Source organism: Protopterus annectens, chromosome 3.part1, assembly GCF_019279795.1.
Source record: "Protopterus annectens isolate FY-2018-M chromosome 3.part1, PAN1.0, whole genome shotgun sequence".
Classification (NCBI taxonomy): domain Eukaryota; kingdom Metazoa; phylum Chordata; order Ceratodontiformes; family Protopteridae; genus Protopterus; species Protopterus annectens.
Window position 1 is genome coordinate 124,477,504 of NC_056732.1, and position 19,339 is coordinate 124,496,842.

The 19,339-nt window shown below is 43.1% G+C and overlaps 1 protein-coding gene across 1 annotated transcript in view; it reads right to left on the reverse strand.

Moving 5' to 3' along the window:
* TRIM71 (tripartite motif containing 71) overlaps positions 1-19,339 on the reverse strand; it is a 1,372,825-nt gene that overhangs the window by 581,102 nt on the left and 772,384 nt on the right. Inside the window, exon 2 of the mRNA XM_044066644.1 lies at positions 3,512-3,679. Within this exon, the coding sequence (XP_043922579.1) occupies positions 3,512-3,679 (168 nt within the window). The remainder of the gene's footprint in view (positions 1-3,511; positions 3,680-19,339) is intronic.

Below are 19,339 nucleotides of genomic sequence, written 5' to 3' on the forward strand. Positions count from 1 at the left end.
TCTCTGAGATCTGAGCCCGGAAAGGACCAATTCTTAGTAGGCTAATTTCTGCTGAATCTCGGTGGTTGGACTTGCAGAAAGTCTTTGACTGTTTGCACAGATTTTGCCTTTTCTTCAAATTTCTTTAAGACCTCTTGAGCCGTGGAACCAAATAAATTTTGCTTTTCCATAGGAGCATCCAAAAGCTTAGCTTTAACATGGTCTGGCAGAGATTGTTCCTTCAGCCAGGCATGCCTACGTATAACTGCACCTGTCATAGCTGACCTACATGAAGCTTCCAATGCATCATAACCACACTGTAAGAAATGGTTACTAACCTGCTGGGAGTTATGTACCAGATCCTGAAGGGATTTGTGATCAAGGGGTTCAGGAGAGGACAGTTTCTTATGCAATTCATCTAACAAATACTCTTGGTACTGTATCATATGAAATTGACAATTTAGTGCCCTCATGGAAAGAGTTGCAGAAGTATACACTTTCTTACCCCATCTGTCTAATGCTCTGGACTCCCTTTCAGAGGGTAGAGGATTTTTAGCAGAGGCAGCAGCAACCCCTTTTGGGCCCTGGGAAATAGTTTCTGGATCAGCAGAGTGGGCCTTGTACAGGTGTAGGTGTGAGTCCGGGACCCTGTAGTACCTATCAGGTTTAGCAGGAGCCGGAGGGAGAGAGTCAGGGGCTGTACTAGCATCAGAGTACACATCATCAATGACATTCAAAACAGGAGGTATAGCTAAAGGCCTATGCTGAGGTAAATGTAAAAAGGTCCTTAATCTCTTTCTAGAATCAGAGAATTCCTGACCCTGCCATTGAAAATGTTCTCTCATAGAGTGTAATGTCTCTCTAAAGGAAAACTCTTCAGGAGGGGAGGCCGAGGGAATAGATTCTTCAGCATCAGAATCCTCGTAGGCCGAATAAGCCTCCTCCTGGTGGTCTGACAGAGCAGAGCCATCAGTGGACTCATCTGAGGAGTGGGGGGTCAGAGGGCTCAACCCTGGGCCTTTTGTCTGGAGGTGGTTGAGAGCACTGTCCGGATGAGGTTGAGAACCTATAATTAATGAGATAAGATCCTCTGCTAGGCTAAGAATCTGAGAGCCAGTAGAAGGTCTCTGAGAGGAAACCTTGGGAGGCAAAGCTTTAGAAAGTTTAGCAGCTTTAGCCCTAGAAAAAGCCTTAATGGACATGGAAGCAGGGGGTCTGGCTGCCCCACGTGCAGGAGTAGACTTGTCTAAAGGAATGGTGTCGGAAGGTTCCTGGACACCGGTTTCAGTAGGTAATTCAATAACCGACTCGGCCGGGGCCTCCGGGGCCAAGGTAGTCGGTTGTGCGGTTTCGGTAATAGGAAGTACCAAGGACTCGGTTTCAGCCGAGACCGAGACACTCGCGGTAGGCCTGACCGTGGTTTCAGCTGAAACCGCGGGCCGCGTGTGTCAGTCCTTGTCCTTCCGTTTTTTAACTAAATGCGAAGTCGGAGTCTCCGATGGCATCTTATAAGCAAAAGTAGCCCCAAAGAATTCCTCTGCAAACTCCGACTGACGTCTAAGAGTTCGTTGGTTGAAGGAAGCACAGGTTGAACAGGCCGAGACGTCGTGGTCTGGGCCTAGGCAGGGGAGGCAGTAAGAGTGGAAATCCTTATGAGGTATTTGTTTTCCACAAGTTAAACAATTATTAACTTTATCTGACATCGGCTGAGGCAAGAAAGAGTCCCCAATGGGGTACTTAGCTTTTACGAAGTCTTCGGTAGCTGAATCACAGGAGCTGGCCAACCGGCACTTGCGAACTGCTTCTGATTCGGGCACCACGCGGCAAGAAAGACTGAGGAAGATGGCGTCGGCTGATGCTTTTATACCCCAGACGCTCTGACGTCGGGGAAAGTGCGACATCAGCTGAGGCCAGACCCAGACTTTGGAATCCAGCTGACCGAAGGGCTGCCTGAGGCAGGACAACCCATATGTGATGACTGCAGATGCATCCTTGAAGGACATCAAAGGGTCCTCCCTGAGCCATGCCTTTCAGAAGGAGTTTACTGCGGCGCTCCACCAATGCCCTGGGGTTAAATGCAGCACAAATGTCACATTCAGCCTCCAGGTGCTGAGCACCCAAACAATACAAGCACTCCTTGTGCTAGTCGGAATTGGGCATCTTTCAACCGCAGGAGAAACACTTTTTAAAACCGGAGGGCTTATCTGACATCAGGAAAGACAAGAAAAACACTATTGGTATAGAAAAAACTACTACCAAAGCCCCAATGGCTAAAAAAATAAAAAAGGCACCAAAACTCCCACAACCAGCCACGAACTATACAATTTACTAAAATTAAGGGAGGGGAGGTAACTACAACACTAAAGACTAACCAACTGCTTAGCCACAAGCTAAACCCACTAACCTGCTAATTAAAGTAGCAAAATGACTTAAAGCAAGCACTTATCTGAAGCACAAGCCAAGGATTGCGTCTGTACTAAACAGCGGCAAATGAGACCTGAAGGTTAGATGGCAGCAGAGAATTATGGGACAGGGAGGAGCTAGAGTCTTGGATCTGTCAGTTGTATGTTGCCTGCTCGGATCTGATATTGGATCCTATACCCTATGGTGGATGAATAATGACATGGATACCATCAGATCACAAAATTCAGGAAATCATTAGGACCATTTGCATTGTACTGCATTGTTCCTTGAAAAATGCTGTTTTCTGCACACTTTTCACACATACAAGTGCAATTAAATATGCTTGTGCATTGGCACATGGATATTGATCCTGATTAAACCACTAGCAGACAAGATTCAATTATCATTTTCAGCAATGGAAGGCCATTATCCCAAGGGGGAGGAAGTGAGAGCTACCACAGAAGGAAGGCATCGCAAGAGGCTGTGTTGCTCCACTCACAGTTAATTGGCTTGCCCTAGAGCTTGACAAGAAACACAGGGGAAAAGTTGATGTAGGATGTTCAAAAGTAAATTCTGAACGCTCCTACACGTCCAATAGCATCAACATAATGCCTCAGCATGCCAAAAGGCACTCTAATCCTCCTGTCCTTAGTGGCAGCTGGGATGGCAGTCAGCATTTTAGCAGTGAGGCAGGAGCTCTGGAGGCATCCAGTACAAGACTGTGACTGGGGTTGTAAAATATATATTACTACAAAAAATATGCAATATGAAAGGAACAGTGGGGTAAGCTGACTTATAGTAAGGCCGAAAAATGATTACAAATGTTCAATGTCTCACAGCACCAATGTTCCAGTATTCAATATTGTTTAGTTGCTGACAGCTTTTAAACAAAGGAACTGCAAAAGTATTGTTTAAGGAAGTTTAAAAACAAAATAAAACATAACACTGAGCCAATATATAAACCAACCAACCACTGCAATGATACCCCCTCCAAAAAATCAGTTTACTTGTAACAGAACTTGCAAAGAAAACTAACTACTTTGAGTCCTTTTTGTCTTGTGTGGACTATGTAGAACTGTCTGCACCTTATTCCTAAACGTACACAAAATTGTTAAGCATCAGTTCCTACCTGAATGGCCTGCCGCCCTTGCTGAGCATCTGCCAGTAACTGGAGGGTTAATGCTCTGAAATCCTGAATGGCATCTTGGAGGTAAACAAAGCTGTGACCAACATGTCGTCCCATGGTGCACTCCCGACATATGGGAACAGAGCAGGTGTCACAGTAGAAACGCAGCACCTAGAAAACACAAAAATGGACACAGCTTACTTGCTGGGTAATAGCCATAAAAGGAAAGAAAATAAGACATTTGTTTAATGAAGCAAAATCTGACAAGTCAGTTAATTTGCCTTTTATACGATGTACTACAAAAGGCCAAGAAAAAAAATTGACTCAGAACTTCTGCTTGCATTTTTCTCTTCACTTAGGCATCCTCTGTCCCATAATGCAAACAGATTTTTAGCTTCACCTCTAAACCCTGCTACTGGATACAATGTATGACAGTAGCAGAGCTGTCCTTTTCATTTTTTGTTCACCTGCATCTCGTGATGCATTACTTAAGTAAACTAGAGATTAGCAACATTACATAAAAAAAATCACTTTTTTCCAGAATATATTTAATTTTCTAACAAATAATTCAGCAATATAAACAAACAAAGATTCAGGTTAATAATACAGAATAAAAGTGAATACATACGCATATAGTATGGTTACTTCAGTCAAGTATCGCATGACATTACCAAATGTGCAACATACAGTTTACCTGCAAACCCTACTACATACATGACAGATCTATGAACAGTAAAGTTACTAAAGGACAATCACTACTGCATTCTTAAATTCATGCCATACACAGCAAAATTATTTATCATAAATCACAGCCTCTGTAACAAAGTGCTAGAAAATACTAGCAGTACATGCTGTTTTCTACAACTTACATAGTCACCTCATTGCCATGTTTTTGTGAACACGCGTCTTATTTCCATAAAGTACCATAAATCTTAATACTTTAAGAGTATACTCACAGCACCACCAAATCTGAGACACACTTCCTGCTAAGCTTAAGTATCCCATATACAGCACTGTACTTAGTTCTCTGATCTGCTTTCTGGCTGTGTCAGACTACAACATAAGCCTTCCAAAATGCTGCTTTTACTAACTATACATAAGAGACCCTATGTCAGTCCCCCAATGATATTACACAATAAATTATTCAGGGACTTGGAATATGCCTTTCCTGAGCGAGGACACTACCTTTTAGTGAGAAGGAATCACATATGTTCATAGGTGTGTACTAGGCTAATGACCTTGGAGCCTTTACAAGCCTAGCCCATAGAAGTGCCGCCTGATGTTAGTTCCCAGTGCCTCTATCAAGTAGAGCCACTGGAGTGATCCCCAGGGTGAATTTTCTATTTCCCATCCACTCATCAAGATTTCTCTTGAAGAGGGCCAGTGAGGCTCTGCTTGATATGTACGGGAAAAGTCTATTCCAGAGCATGGGCATTCTCTGGGTTATGAACCTGTCCCTCCAGCATGTTCTGTTGATTGTTGTAATGAGGTTGAGGTCCCTGGAGCGTGTGGTGCGGAGGGATTTGGATTTCTTTAGATGTAGAATTTCTAACACAGCTGGGTCAGACATGGCTTTGTAAGTCAAGCAGAGATCGCCTGTTAGTAGATGATATGAGACAGAGAACAACTGGAGTTTTTTTTGAGTCTGTCTGTGTAGGACATGTGATTAAGGCCTAGGATCCCCTTCGTGAGGTATTTTTGTGGCTTTTCCAGCTGTTGCATGCGTCTTGTAAGGTACATGCCAAATGGGGCATTACACTCAATGATTGGCCTAATGAGGGAAGAACAGAGAGAGAGATGATGACCTCTTTCTTCCTGGATGCAAAACCCTTGGTAATGAGATGTGCCACATAGAAGGACTTAATGACCACAGCAGCAATGTGGTGGTTGAAGGAGAGGTTGCTGTCAACCTGTGTCCCCAGATCTCTTGTAACGCCTTCAGTGTTCAGTGGGCTCCCATCGATGTGGTAATTAGTGGGAACTGAGTTTTTCCCAAAGGGGAAGACAACGCATTTTCTGGCATTAAGCTTAACGCCATGGTTTCGACACCAGTCACTGGTCTCAATGAGGCCTTTCTGTAGGATGTCTACATCACTTGGGGAGAGTCCCTCCATGTTGGCCTGGACTTCTGAGAAGTAGACACCAAACAGGAGTGGACCCAAGACTGATTCCTGTGGGACTCCACTCGTGACTGGTCGGCAGGTTGACTTGCAGTCTGCTACTTTCACACTGTGGGTTCTAACTGTGAGACAATTTGCAACCCACCTAGTGATATAGGGGTTGATGCCTAGTTTGATGAGTTTATCAATAATTCCTGAGTGAGGAATGGTATCAAAAGGCCTTGGCCAAATCGAGGTAGGCTGTATGAACTGCCTTGTCCTCATCCACAGCTCTGGTGACTGACTCAGAAAAGTTAACCAGGTTGAGCAGGCATGATCTACCTTTCACAAAACCAAATTGCGTGGGATCTAGAGTTTGTAGCTTCATAGGTGAATACTAGGCTATATGCCCTAAAGGGCCATTTTAAGCCTAGCCAAAAATCCCAGGTCACAATCAAATTCTGTACCTTGTGTCTATGAGGTAAAGACCTGAACCATTATGCCAAACCTCTAAAAAGCCACAGTCAACACCTTATAGGATTTTCAAAGGATATCATGACTTACGGTTTTAAAAAATGTATGCAGGTAAAGTTGAAAAAAAGGTGAAACAAATCAAGTTATCAATTCTGATGTACAGATTTTCGTCATATTTTAGTCTGCGGAAGTAAGATTCTCCTTTCCTAGGTTAGTTTTGAGTGTGTTAATATTGTTGCTGCTTGAGCTATCAAGTAAACCATACAACGATCACAGGATTAGCACAACATGTGTTGGCAAAGGGTAATGTGTGCAGCACTCAGACAGCTATCATTGTGCTGAATGTGCTACATAAGAATAAAACAATGCTAGAATACCTTGAGAGAAACCACTACCCCCATCCACAAGATCTGTTTACACAGGATCTTGAACCAGTGCTTTAGTTGGAGGAACAATGCATGGGTGCTGGACGCAGAAGTAAAAAATTGCAGCACAAACTGGAAAAGCAGATTTTGCAGCAGAGTTTTTTCAACTTCTATGAATCAAAGTCTATTTTTTTTTAACTTACAACAGATTAATTTTTTAAAATACAGAACAGTTTAATTTCTCTGACCCTGTACTTAATGGACAAAGGTTTATCTGAACATGTACGAAGCGAAACAATTAAAAACAGAGGAATACTCCCCGATTTTCACTTGGGAAAGTAACAACTTGTTATTACATGTAATTTACTTACAGTAACTTCAGACCTATTCCTGAACAACTGAATACAAGCCTCAAGTAAGCACTGATGTCCTTCAAGGATGCATCTGCAGTCCTTACAAATGGGTTGTCCTGTCGTCAGGCAGCCCTTCAGTCGGCCGGATTCCAAAGTCTGGGTCTGGCCTCGGCTGGTGTCGCACTTCACCCGACGTCATCTCTGCTGGTCTTCGGGTATAAAGGCATCAGCCGACGCCATTTTCCTCTGTCTTTCTTGCCGCGTGGCGCCCGAAGCAGAAGCTGTTCACAAGTGCCGGTCGGTCAGATCCAGAGATTACTACTACCGAATACTACTTCGAAGACTTCTAAAAGCTAAGTACCCGTTGGGGACCCTTTCTTGCCTCAGCCGATGTCAGAAAAAGTGAATAACTGTTTAACTTGTGGGAAACAAATACCTCATAAAGATTTCCACTCTTACTGCTTACCTTGTTTAGGCCCAGACCACGACGTAGCAGCCTGTTTAGCCTGTGCTTCCTTCAACCGACGAACGCTTAGGCATCGGTCGGAGTTTGCTGAACAGTTTTTCGGCTCAGATTTTGCGTACATTATGCCGTCGGATCCTCCGACTTCTCAAATTGTTAAGAAACACAAAGAAAAATACCGACACTCGCGGTCCGCGGTTTTGGCCGAAACCACGGTTAAGCAAACTGCGAGTGTCTCGGTTTCAGCCGAAACCGAGCAAACGGGTCAATCTTCAGCCGAATCCATGACTACTACCGAGGCCCCTGCTACCCTAGTTGAATCGGCCTCTGAAGTTTTGCCTACTAATGTGGTTTCTCTAGAATTATCGGACACCATCCCTTTGGATGTCTCTACCCCAGCACGTGGTGCTACTAGGCCTCCTGCAGCCATGTCTATAAAGGCCTTTGCCAGGGCTAAAGCAGCCAAATCTGCTAAGTCTGTGCCTGTTAAGCCCCCCTCTCACAGGCCCAGTTCCAGTTCCCAAATGCTTACTCTGGCAGAGGATCTCATCTCTTTAATAAGGGGATCCCAATCTCACCCAGACAGGGCCTCTCAACCTCCAGAAAAGAGACCTAGAGCAGAGCCCCCTGAGCCAGTGTCCTCAGATGACTCTTCTGATGATACAGACAATACAGACCATCCAGAGGCTCCTTTTTCTACTTATGAAGATTCCAATGCTGAAGAATCTATACCTTCTGCCTCTCCACCAGAGGAATTTTCCTTTGGGGAAACCTTACATGCCATGAGAGAGCAATTCAAATGGCAGGGACAAGATTTCTCAGAGTCAAGAAACAGGCCTAGGACCTTCCTACACTTACATAACATAGGCCCTTGGCTATACCTCCAGTTCTTCCTGTTGTGGATGATGCATTTAATGATGCTTGCACTGCTCCTGATACTTTACCTCCAGCCCCTGCCAAGCCCGATAGGTTTTACAGGGTACGGACACTCATCACCACTTATACAAGGCTCCTCTTGCAGATCCTGAGACTATCTCCCAGGGGCCTAAGGCAGTAGCCGACCTCAGCGAAAAACCCTCTCCCTTCTGAAAGGGAATCCAGGTCCTTAGAGAGATGGGGTAAAAAGTATACACCTCTGCTACTCTCTCAGCTAGAGCTTTGAACTGTCAGTTTCATATGATCCAATACCAAGAGTTTATGCTTGATCAGTTAACTAAGAAACTGTCCTCTGATGATTCCTTAGATAAGAAATATGTTTTAGAAATGGTGAATAACATTCAGCAGGTTAGTAACCATTCTTTAAAATGTGGCTATGATGCACTGGAGGCTTCATTTAGATCAGCCATGACTGGCACAGTTATAAGAAGGCATGCATGGTTGAAAGAACAGGTCTTGCGGATCATGTTAAAGCAAAGCTATTAGATGCTCCTATGGATAAGGTCAGTCTATTTGGTTCTCCTGCCCAACAAATAATGAAGAAAATGGAAGAGAAGGCAAAATCTGTACAAACAGTTAAAGATTTCTTACAGGTTCAGCCCCCAAGGTTTAGCAGGAACTGGCCTTCCAAAAATTGGTCCTTTCCAGACTCCTCTAAATCTCAGAGAGGCAGGAATAGGCGTTCCAGAGGCAGAAATCAATCCAGAGGAGGTGCCTACAGGGGACGCCAGTGGCAAGGCAATAACCAACGAGGCACAAATACAACCACTACCACTGCAACCGGACAATCACAGTGACTTGGCTCTGACACCGCCTACCAGGGAACAAATAGCAGCACCCTTAGGCGGAAAGTTAGCCTTATTTTCAAAAAATTGGCACTATATCACAAGAGACAAGTGGATTTTGCAAACTATAGACCAAGGCTACAGGTTTCATTTCCACACCTTACCAGTAAAAAGAGGAATGCCAAACCTACCACCAAATCAAAAGACAGAAGCTCTAAAATAAATAGCTCAATTAACAAAGATGAGAGCTGTGGAAAGGGTACCACCTACAGAACAGGGCAAAGGATTTTACTCCAGACTCTTCCTAGTACCGAGAAAAGAGAAAAGTTGGAGACCTATTCTCGACCTGTCCGCTTTAAACACATTCATCATTGTTCCAAAATTCAAAATACTGACCCTACAGCAACTTCTTCCCATGCTGGGCAAGGAGTGTTGGCTGGTAACTCTAGATCTCAAGGAGGCATACCTGCACGTCCCCATACGACCAAATTGCAGAAGATACCTCAGATTTCTTGCAGGATCAGAGCATTATCAATTCTCAGCATTGCCCTTTGGCTTATCTACTGCGCCCAGAGTGTTCACGAAATGCCTGGCATCAGTAATCGCTCATTGCAGGCTACAGGGAATCCAAATTTATCCATACCTGGACGACTGCCTGATACAAGCGGACAACAAAAACAAGCTGACACAAGACTTACAAAGAGTCATTTGCTTACTACAAGCCCTGGGATACACAGTCAATTTAAAAAAGTCTAGACTGATACCATCCAAAACAAGAACATTCTTGGGTGCAGAATTGGACACAGTAAAACAGAGGGCATTCCTAACTGCAGAAAAACAAGAACAACTTCCTCTTTACTTCTTGGCATTAACAAAGCAGAACAAACTAACAGCAAGGAAAGTACTGCAGGCCTTGGGCTTCATGGCATCCTGCATAATCCTGGTCCCCCATGCCAGACTGCATATGAGAAAGCTACAGTGGTACCTAAAGAATTTATGGTCTCAACACAGGCACAGCTTAGAAACCGAAATACCACTAATCCCATGCCTGAAACAAGAGTTCCTATGGTGGGCTCAGGCATGCCAGTCAAACCCAGGTTTGTCCTTCCACAACATTCAAACAAGCCAAACCATCACAACGGATGCCTCAGACCTAGGTTGGGGGGCCCACATGCTGGACAAATGCATTCAAGGCTTATGGACTTCAAGGCTTATGGACTCCAGATCAGCTGCACCTGCACATAAATCAAAAAGAAATGCTGGCAGTAAAACTAGAAATCCAGAATTTCAGACCATTCCTCAAAGAAGGACAATTGATGATAAGGACAGACAACACCACAGTCATGTGGTACATCAACAAACAGGGAGGCACTCATTCATACCCCCTATGCCGAATGGCTCTGGACCTATGGAATATGGCTCTGAGCTACAACATTCAGTTACAGGCAATATTTGTACCGGGAAAAGAAAACATCCTAGCAGACATGTTAAGCAGAACTACCTCGGATGCTCACGAATGGATGCTGCACCCGGACATCTTCAAGGCCATCACAAAGAAATGGGGAATGCCACAAATAGACCTATTCGCATCCCCACTCAATCACCAGCTCAAGAAATTCTGCACAAGGACATACCACCCACTTGCTTGGAAGGTGGACTCTCTATCCTTCAGTTGGAAAGGCCTGACAGCATATGCATTTCCACCTCTTCCTTTGATGCACAAGGTACTACTGAAAATCAAAGAGGAACGTCCAAGGATAATTCTGATTCCAAATTGGCCAAGACAACATTGGTATCCATTGCTGAGGAGCATGTCTCGGGGGGGAATGTGGACACTACCCCTGATTCCTTTGATGTTAACTCAAAGCGACTACAACATCCTGCATCCAAACCTGAAAACTCTGCAACTGACTGCCTGGAACATTACACAAGAGCAACTAACCCAGATTTATCCCAAAGGGTTAAAGACATTATCCTTGAGGCCCGCAGACCTTCAACAAGAAGGAACTATGCAGGAAAATGGAAAAGGTTTGTCATTTGGAGTACTGAAAGAGGGAAAGATGTGTCAAAGATAGATATTGCCAACATCCTGGAGTATTTGGCAGAGCTTCTCCATACAGGCCTGTCCTATTCCTCCATCAAGATACATGCATCAGCTATTTCTGCAGAATACAGCTTGATCCCCTGTCTTCTCACATCCTCTACTCAGGCAGTTCCTCAGAGGAATTAAGAATGTAAAACCTCCTAGGAAACCACCATTACCAGCATGGGACTTGAACTTTGTGCTAGAAAAATTGACACTCCCTCCATTCGAACCAGCAGCAACAGCAGATCTTCAACACCTATCCTGGAAAACTGCTTTCCTACTGGCAATTACTTCAGCAAGAAGGGTTTCGAACTACAGGCTTTAATGGCAGTACAACCCTTCCTAATCTTCCATCAAGATAGAGTGTCCATGAGAACTAATCCTACATTTATGCCTAAGGTGGTATCCAGAGTGTTTCTAAACCAGGCAATCCACCTACCTACCTTCTTTCCCAATCCACAGAACAGGGGAAAGACTGCTGCATACCTTGGATGTACATAGACAGTTGCGCTACTACCTGGACAGAACCAAGGGCAATAGAAAAACTGACCAGCTTCTAGTAGCTTATGCAACAGGAAGGGAAGGAAAAGCAATTTCAAACAGACAATCTCCAAGTGGATAGGAAATTGCATAAGATTCTGTTACTCCTACCATGGAAAGCAAATTCCACAGAACATAAGGCCTCATTCTACAAGGGCTACAGCCACTACCACAGCTTTCTTATGAGGAGTGGCTACCAAGGACATTATTGAGGCTGCTACTTGGACCTCCGTGCATACATTTGCCAAGCATTATAATTTACCTCTATACTCTAGATCCCGAGCAGGGTTTGCCACTGCTGTTTTGCAAGGGATCCTAACTACACCATAATTCTTCTTCCTCCTCCCCTAGTTTGGCTATGGTATTCTACCCATTTGTAAGGACTGCAGATGCATCCTTGAAGGACATAGTACAGTTTTGTACCTACCATAAATGTAGATGTCCGAACAGGATAGCATCTGCAGTCAGGATTACCCACCCTCCTTCCCCTCTGTGGTACTCCTAGGGTATTTACCCACCTAATAGCTAGCTGGGGGGGGATCTCTTATGGTGTATTTGTTTGTATATGTGTACATACATGCTTATTTTTTGTGTTTGCCTTCTACCTTTTGGAAACATTGGCATTTACCCAAAAATTTAGCTTTCCAAGAGGGCAACTGGCATCTTGGGAAAGAAACACTGAGGAAAATGGCGTTGGCTGATGCCTTTATACCCGAAGACCAGCAGAGATGACGTCAGGTGAAGTGCGACACCAGCCGAGGCCAGACCCAGACTTTGGAATCCGGCCGACCGAAGGGCTGCCTGACGACAAGACAACCCATTTGTAAGGACTGCAGATGCTATCCTGTTCGGACATCTACATTTATGGTAGGTACAAAACTGTACTTTGTTAACAAATAAAAGCAACATCTACACTGGGTGTGGGTTTCAGTGGAGGAAGTTAATTGAGTGGAACAACTGAAAGCAGTGGAAATTAATGAACAGCTTGGGTGGGTTGCTGTACAGCAGTATTGAACTAATGAAGGTAGGCAATTCTCACAATGTTAGAATTTCTAAACAGGTTACAGATCAAGCTTTAACCATTACACTAAGCACTGATTACATTTCAAGTCAAAAGAAAATCGGAACAAGGTGAATTATAAACTCAGGCTGGGGGGGGGGGGGAGTTGGAGACACTCACTGGAGAGTCTGAAGTTTATGAAAATCAGTAGCAGGATTGTGAAGCCATTATTCACTCTGCTCGCTGATCCCAGAAGGCAACTGCTACTACCTTGTACAGAAACTTCCTTTAACAGGCAGAGAAAGACAAACTTGCTTGTTTCTTCCAGCCTCTACAGTTCACTACATTTGCTGTCATTATATTCCAGGAACACAAAGAACAACAGGCTCAGTGTCAGTAAACAGTGCCTACTGCTAACCCGATTATAGCCTCCAAGACCAAAATGACATACTATTTTCTTTGGTGGGTACTTCACTTTGGTTTAATAATCTAGTTCCAGGTAGTGAACCCCAGATGCTACTTTTAGTTTTCATGTTAGACGCAGGGAAAAAAAAGTCTATGATGTTAATCGTTAAAGAAACCTGCTCCTCACCAGGTGAGAAGTGCACAGTCCCTGTGAAATCAAAAGTTCTATACTACAAATAAAGCACAATACCTCCAAGCAAAAATACTAAATCTTCTAGATATTCTTACATACTTGGGAGACGTACATATAAAATCACACAATTTCTTTGGAATGCTGATTCAATCTCTCTTAATCCTTTCTAACCTATTCTGATTGAACCTTTCTCAATACTAAATACATACATATACACAAAGCAACTGCTTTTTCCTCAAGTAGACAGCAAAGTTGTCATGTGACTGCAGCCAAAGTCACATGACCTATTTAAATGTGCAGTTTAAAAAATTAAATTATTTAAAGAAACATACTGCAAGAAAACATTTGTTAAAAAAGAAGCTACACATATGCATATATATGATCAAATTTCAAAGCAATATGAATCTAAATCTAGCACATATATATGTTTAATTATAAAAATTAAAAAATATACATATATACCTATATGTTTAATACAAACTCTAAAAACATTAAAACATAAGTGTACACATACATGTACACAACAGATGCACTTATTAACATCAATGTATAAACATGTTCATGTGCACAGGTTGATAAAAATATCATTTCAACCTACGTTGTATAAAAGCAGTTGCTTTGTGTATATGTATGTATTTAGTATTGAGAAAGGGTTCATACCCGAAAGCTTTGCGTCATAAAGTGATTTGTTCTCAGCATTCCTTGTGTGATTTTGGATCTTTTTGCAGAGACGTACATATATCCACTTATTGTTTCTTTGTAAATTGCTTATTCAATCTCTCTTCCCAATCCTTTCTAACCTATTCTGATTGATTCTTAGTCATTATGCAATACTTTATACCCAAAGTAGACTCCACAGAATTTTTCCTCAAGTAGACAGCAAATGTTGAGGTGTGACGGGGGAAAAAAGAGGTAATTGGGAATATATCTTCTGGGAGTGCATCGAGTTGACGGACTTCAAGGATTCCATCGGGATGCACTGTCAGTGAAGCTGGGTGGGCAGATTGGTGTGATGAGGGAGATGATTTTTCTGAGCTATGATACAGAATTGGAATTGTCTAGACATGGTAAGGCCATGTCTCTAATTATGGTAGCTGCCAACAAAGCAATTACTACAAAATGGAAATCAATATCTAAACCAACTGCATTAGAAACAGTGAACATTGCAATAGAGATAAAACAACTGGAATTAAGATCTTTAGAAAAGGTAGGAGCAAACTACATAGGAAAAATGGGAATTGTGGGAACAATACATAAAGGAGAGGAATGAGGTTTAAAGGAAGGCAGGACTTACATGAGCTATGTAATGTTTGACTGTAAACAGATTCCCTATTTCCTTGTTAATTAGGTCCATGATGATGCACTCCATAGCCTTACATATCAGACTTGTCAGGCTAATGGGGCGATAATTCCCAGGGTCTGTAGTCACTCCCCCTTTATGGAGAGGGGTGGCTGTATCAGTGCGCCATTCGGTAGGGACAAAGCCTGAAGTGAGGCTGTGATTGAACAGAGCACACACACACAGATGTGGTGCCAGTTCACTTTGTAGTTCATGTAGAACACATCCAGGGAAATTTTCAGGTCCCATAGAAGCTGTATTCTTGGCCTTGGACAATGCAGCTTTAACCTGTGCTGCAGTATTGCTGGGTGCCTGGCATTCCTCCATTATTGTAACTGGTCCTTAAGGGGGGGGGGGGGGTAGGGGTAAAGTTGGCACTGAATCTGTCGGCCAGTATGTTGGCAATATCTGTTGGCTCAGTATAGGAGGTACCATTGTGCAGTAACTCAGAGCAAACCTGGGTATTGCCATGGAGACTCTTGATATAACTATAGAAGGCTTTGTGGTAGTTTTTAGTGACTGCTGCAATTATGTCTTTGCTGCGGTAGCGTTGTCGCCTCACAGTAAGACGTTGTCCTGTTCGATTCTCAGCTAGAGCATCTTCTGTGTGGAGACATGCGTGAATGGGCGTGCCTTCATTGAAGGTTGTGCATCAGGGCTGGCAACTCGGCATGTAAATATCTACTGCCAATAATTAGCGGACCAGAGTTCCGCTGTGGCAACCCCTAACCGGGAAAAGCCGAAAGACTTAACAACAACAACAGCTGGCTTTAGAGGTTTTGATGAGGGATCTCAACTTTTTGTTGAGGCTAATAAGGTAGTTTTTCCAGTCTTGGGACTTCACCTTTTTCTGCAACAGTTTCTTCCTTCTGACAGAGGACCACCAGATTGGCTTCCTTTTTTTGGAGGAGAGCGTCTTGTATACATATAATGGCCAGGTTGCTCTTTAAGAGATACTGTCCACTTCAACAAAACATAATAAACAATCTTTCAGAAGTACTCATGTTATTGTGCTTTGCTTTTCTATACACAACCACAAAAACACATAGCCATTTCTGGTAAACACCTGTCATGTGTGATTTACAAATGTGGTGAAATAACAGGCACAGTTGTGCATTTCCATTTACTACTGCATGGCATCCTGCTTCTGTCTCTACTGCCACAAAAATTACATTAAAAGAAATACAAGTGTACGGTTCTACAGACAGTGTACGGTTCTACATACAGACAGTATGTATGGTTTACCACTGACTACATGGCTATCTGGTTTCCTGATAGAAAAAGTGAAGAAAGAATAGCAAATAAATTTCACGTTGGGGCTTTCCGACATGTTTTGTACCTATCCTTTCCATTCCCCATCAAGTCACAGCAATGATCATTTTATTGCGATCATCCTCACTGCCCTTTGCTTTCATCCACCAACTGCTTTGTAAACAGACAATTTATGGTGATCACTTGTGATCACCAAAATTGGGGAAAAAAGTCCTAGGTAATGTAGAAAAAAAAAGTAAAAATAAACAAATGTACAATAAATAAATGAAATGTATTTAAGCTGCTACAACAGTACCCTCCCCCAACATCAATAATGTTTAAAGAATAAAAAAATCTACACAGAGATGGACAGTGTGTGTACTACCTAACACTGCCCAGAGCCGTACTCAGTTTCCTGCCAAAAAGTAAAATAAAGCTATATCTGCAAAAAAAAAAAAAAAAATCTCTGAACTTCCTTGTGTCTGCACTTCCAAGAAGTTTCTAGTCATATGATTAGACATTGCTGAATAAGCATCGTAATCATTAATAATATGTAGGTTGGCTACCCATGTCCTTTTGCTATATTAGTGGAGTAGAAATGAGAAAGAATGCTAACATAGTAATACTTATGACTTCTGGGTTAAACTCCTCCTTAATTTTAATTGAAAGCTGCAGTATAATTATTGGCTAGTACAGTTACTACACTAGCCAAATAATTACCTTGCAGATGTGTGGAAAAAGTTTTTTCCCTTATTTTAAAATGGTCTTTGTGTTAATTTATAAATAAGAAAGATATGATGCATTAAATCAGAATGAACTCACACCCACACAAGAAGACAAAAAGTACAGTTTTGTACCTACCATAAATGTAGATGTTCGAGTGTAAACACTGCTGCAGTCATTACACTTGGGTTATCCTGCCGTCAGGCGGTTCCCCAGTCGGCCTGAGTTCCAAAGTCTTGGTCCAACGTTGGTTGCTGTCGCCTCCTCCCTGACGTCAGTGCGACAGGGGTATATAAGATGCAGCCAATGCCATTTTCTTCAGTTTTTCTTGCCCCTGATGTCAGGTGCCCCCAAATAGGTAGGCAAATCAAATTGCTAATAAAACATACATAAGAAAAGCAAACAACAACTTTCAGTTACCAGCAAATACTCCACATAGGTAGTAAAGGGTAGAAGACATAGGTACGTACCAGCAAGTAAGAGGGGAAGGAGGGAGGGTAACCTGGACTGCAGCAGTGTTTACACTCGAACATCTACATTTATGGTAGGTACAAAACTGTACTATGTTCATCGTGTTACACTGCTGCAGTCATTACACTTGGGTGGAATCCCAAAGCTGAGGTAGGGAGGCTGGTTCTATAAGGCATTAGGGGTGGCTATAAGGCCCTGGAGCACAGCACTGGCGAAGCCAGCTCTGGATTTGGAGTATAAAGGCAAATGGTAATGCTTGGTGAAGGTATGCACAGAACTCCATGTTGCTGCTTCCAAAATATCCTTGGTAGGTACTCCTCTGAGGTAGGCAGTTGAGATGGCTGTTGCCCTGGTGGAGTGAGATCTGATGCTGCTAGGTACAGGTTTCCCATGGTTAGTATAGCAGAAACGTATACAATGTCCTATCCATTTTGAGATGGTCTGTTTTGAAATGGCTTTTCCCTGTGCTCCTGCAGCATATGCTACCAATAATTGCTCAGATTTTCTGAAAGCTTTGGTTTTGTCCAAGTAGAAGCATAACTGCCTGTGAATGTCCAAAGAATGTAGTAGTCTCTCCCCTTTGTTCTGTGGTTTTGGAGAGAAAGTTGGCAAGTGAATAGTTTGGTTTAGAGACACACTTGATACCACCTTTGGCATAAACGTAGGGTTAGTTCTTAAAGACACCCTGTCCTGGTGGAAAATGAGGAAAGGTTCCACTGCCATTAGTGCCTGTAATTCTGAAACTCTTCATGCTGATGTTATTGCCAGCAGCAGAGCAGTTTTCCAAGAGATGTATTTTAATTCTGCTGTGTTAGCTGGCTCAAAAGGAGGTAAAGTTAATTTTTCCAAAACAAAGTTGAGGTCCCAAGTTGGGGTTGGTGCTCTACGGGGTGGTCTTATGTTTTTAGCCCCTCTGAGGAACTGTTTGAGCAAAGGATTAGAAAAAAATGGAGGATACATGTTGTAATGCACAGAAATGGCTGAGGCGTGGATCTTGATGGAAGAGAAGGAGAGGCTCTTGTCCAGCATCTCAGTTAAATATTGAAGTACCTGAGGAATGTTTGGGAACAAGAGGGTCAAGGCTGTGTGCCTGGTTCCAGGCACAGAATATCTTCTATTTATCCGAGTAGGCTTTCCTGGTGCTAGGCCTTCTGGCCTCCAGAATGACATCCATAACAGCTTTGGAGAGAGGCATTGCTTGCTTGACTAAGGAATTTTCCATGCAGCTAGGTTTAAGGTCTTTAGCTGGCTGTGAAGTATCTGATTGTTGTGCTGTGTCAGCAAATGTGGAATATGAGGTAAAATCCAGGGTGGTTCTTGTGCTAAGTTCTTTAAGATTGGGTACCAGTGCTGGCGTGGCCAGTCTGGTGCAATCAGGATCATCTTTGGCTCTTCTTGCCTGGCTTTTATGAGTACCTTTGGAAGGAGAGGAAAAGGAAGGAAAGTGTATACTTGCAGGTTTTTCCAGCTGAATGAAAGGGCATCCACTTTCCATGCTTGTGGATGGTAACTCCTTGTGCAGAATTTATGTAGCTGACAGTTCATTGGGGATGCAAACAGATCTATGTCCGGGCTCCACCATTTTTGTGTTATCATTCTGAATATTTGTGGATTCAATTCCCATTCAGGGGATCCATGATGTTTCTGCTTAGGTCGTCTGCCAGTGTGTTTTCTCTCCTGGCAGGAATTGTGTTTGCAGATGAACTTGGTAGTCTAGAGCTGTGTTCCACAAGGTCATGGCTTGTCTGCAGAGGGGGTAGGAGTGTGTGCCCCCTTGCTTGTTTATGTACCACATAACTGTGGTGTTGTCCTGGATACAGCATGTCCTTGAAAGCTATAAGTGCATTTTGTACAGCTAGCATCTCTTTTTGATTGATGTGAAGATGCCTTTGCTCTGTGGGCCACTCGCCCTGAATACATTTTCCTGCTATGTGTGCTCCCCAGGCGTAATCCGATGCATCTGTTGTCAGTGTTTGCCTGGCTGTGGGTTGAGTAAAAAGCTGTCCCTTGTTGAGGTGACAAGCTTGAGCCCACCATCAAAATTCCTGTTGAAGGCAAGGAATAAGTGGTATAACTGTTTCCAAACTTTGACAGTGTTGAGACCATACACTCTTTAGGTACCATTGTAGTTTCCTCATATGCAGTCTGGCATATGGAATTAGTAGTATGCAAGATGCCATGTAGCCCAAGGCCTGCAGAATTTTTCTTGCAGGGAGTTGGGTCTTTGTTGCCATCAACTGAAAGTATTGAGTCAGTTGTCCTTGCTTGTCTGGCGTGACATAAGCCATCTGGGCCGTTGTGTTCAAGCTGGCACCCAGGAATATTATCTGTTGTGAAGGCACTAGTTT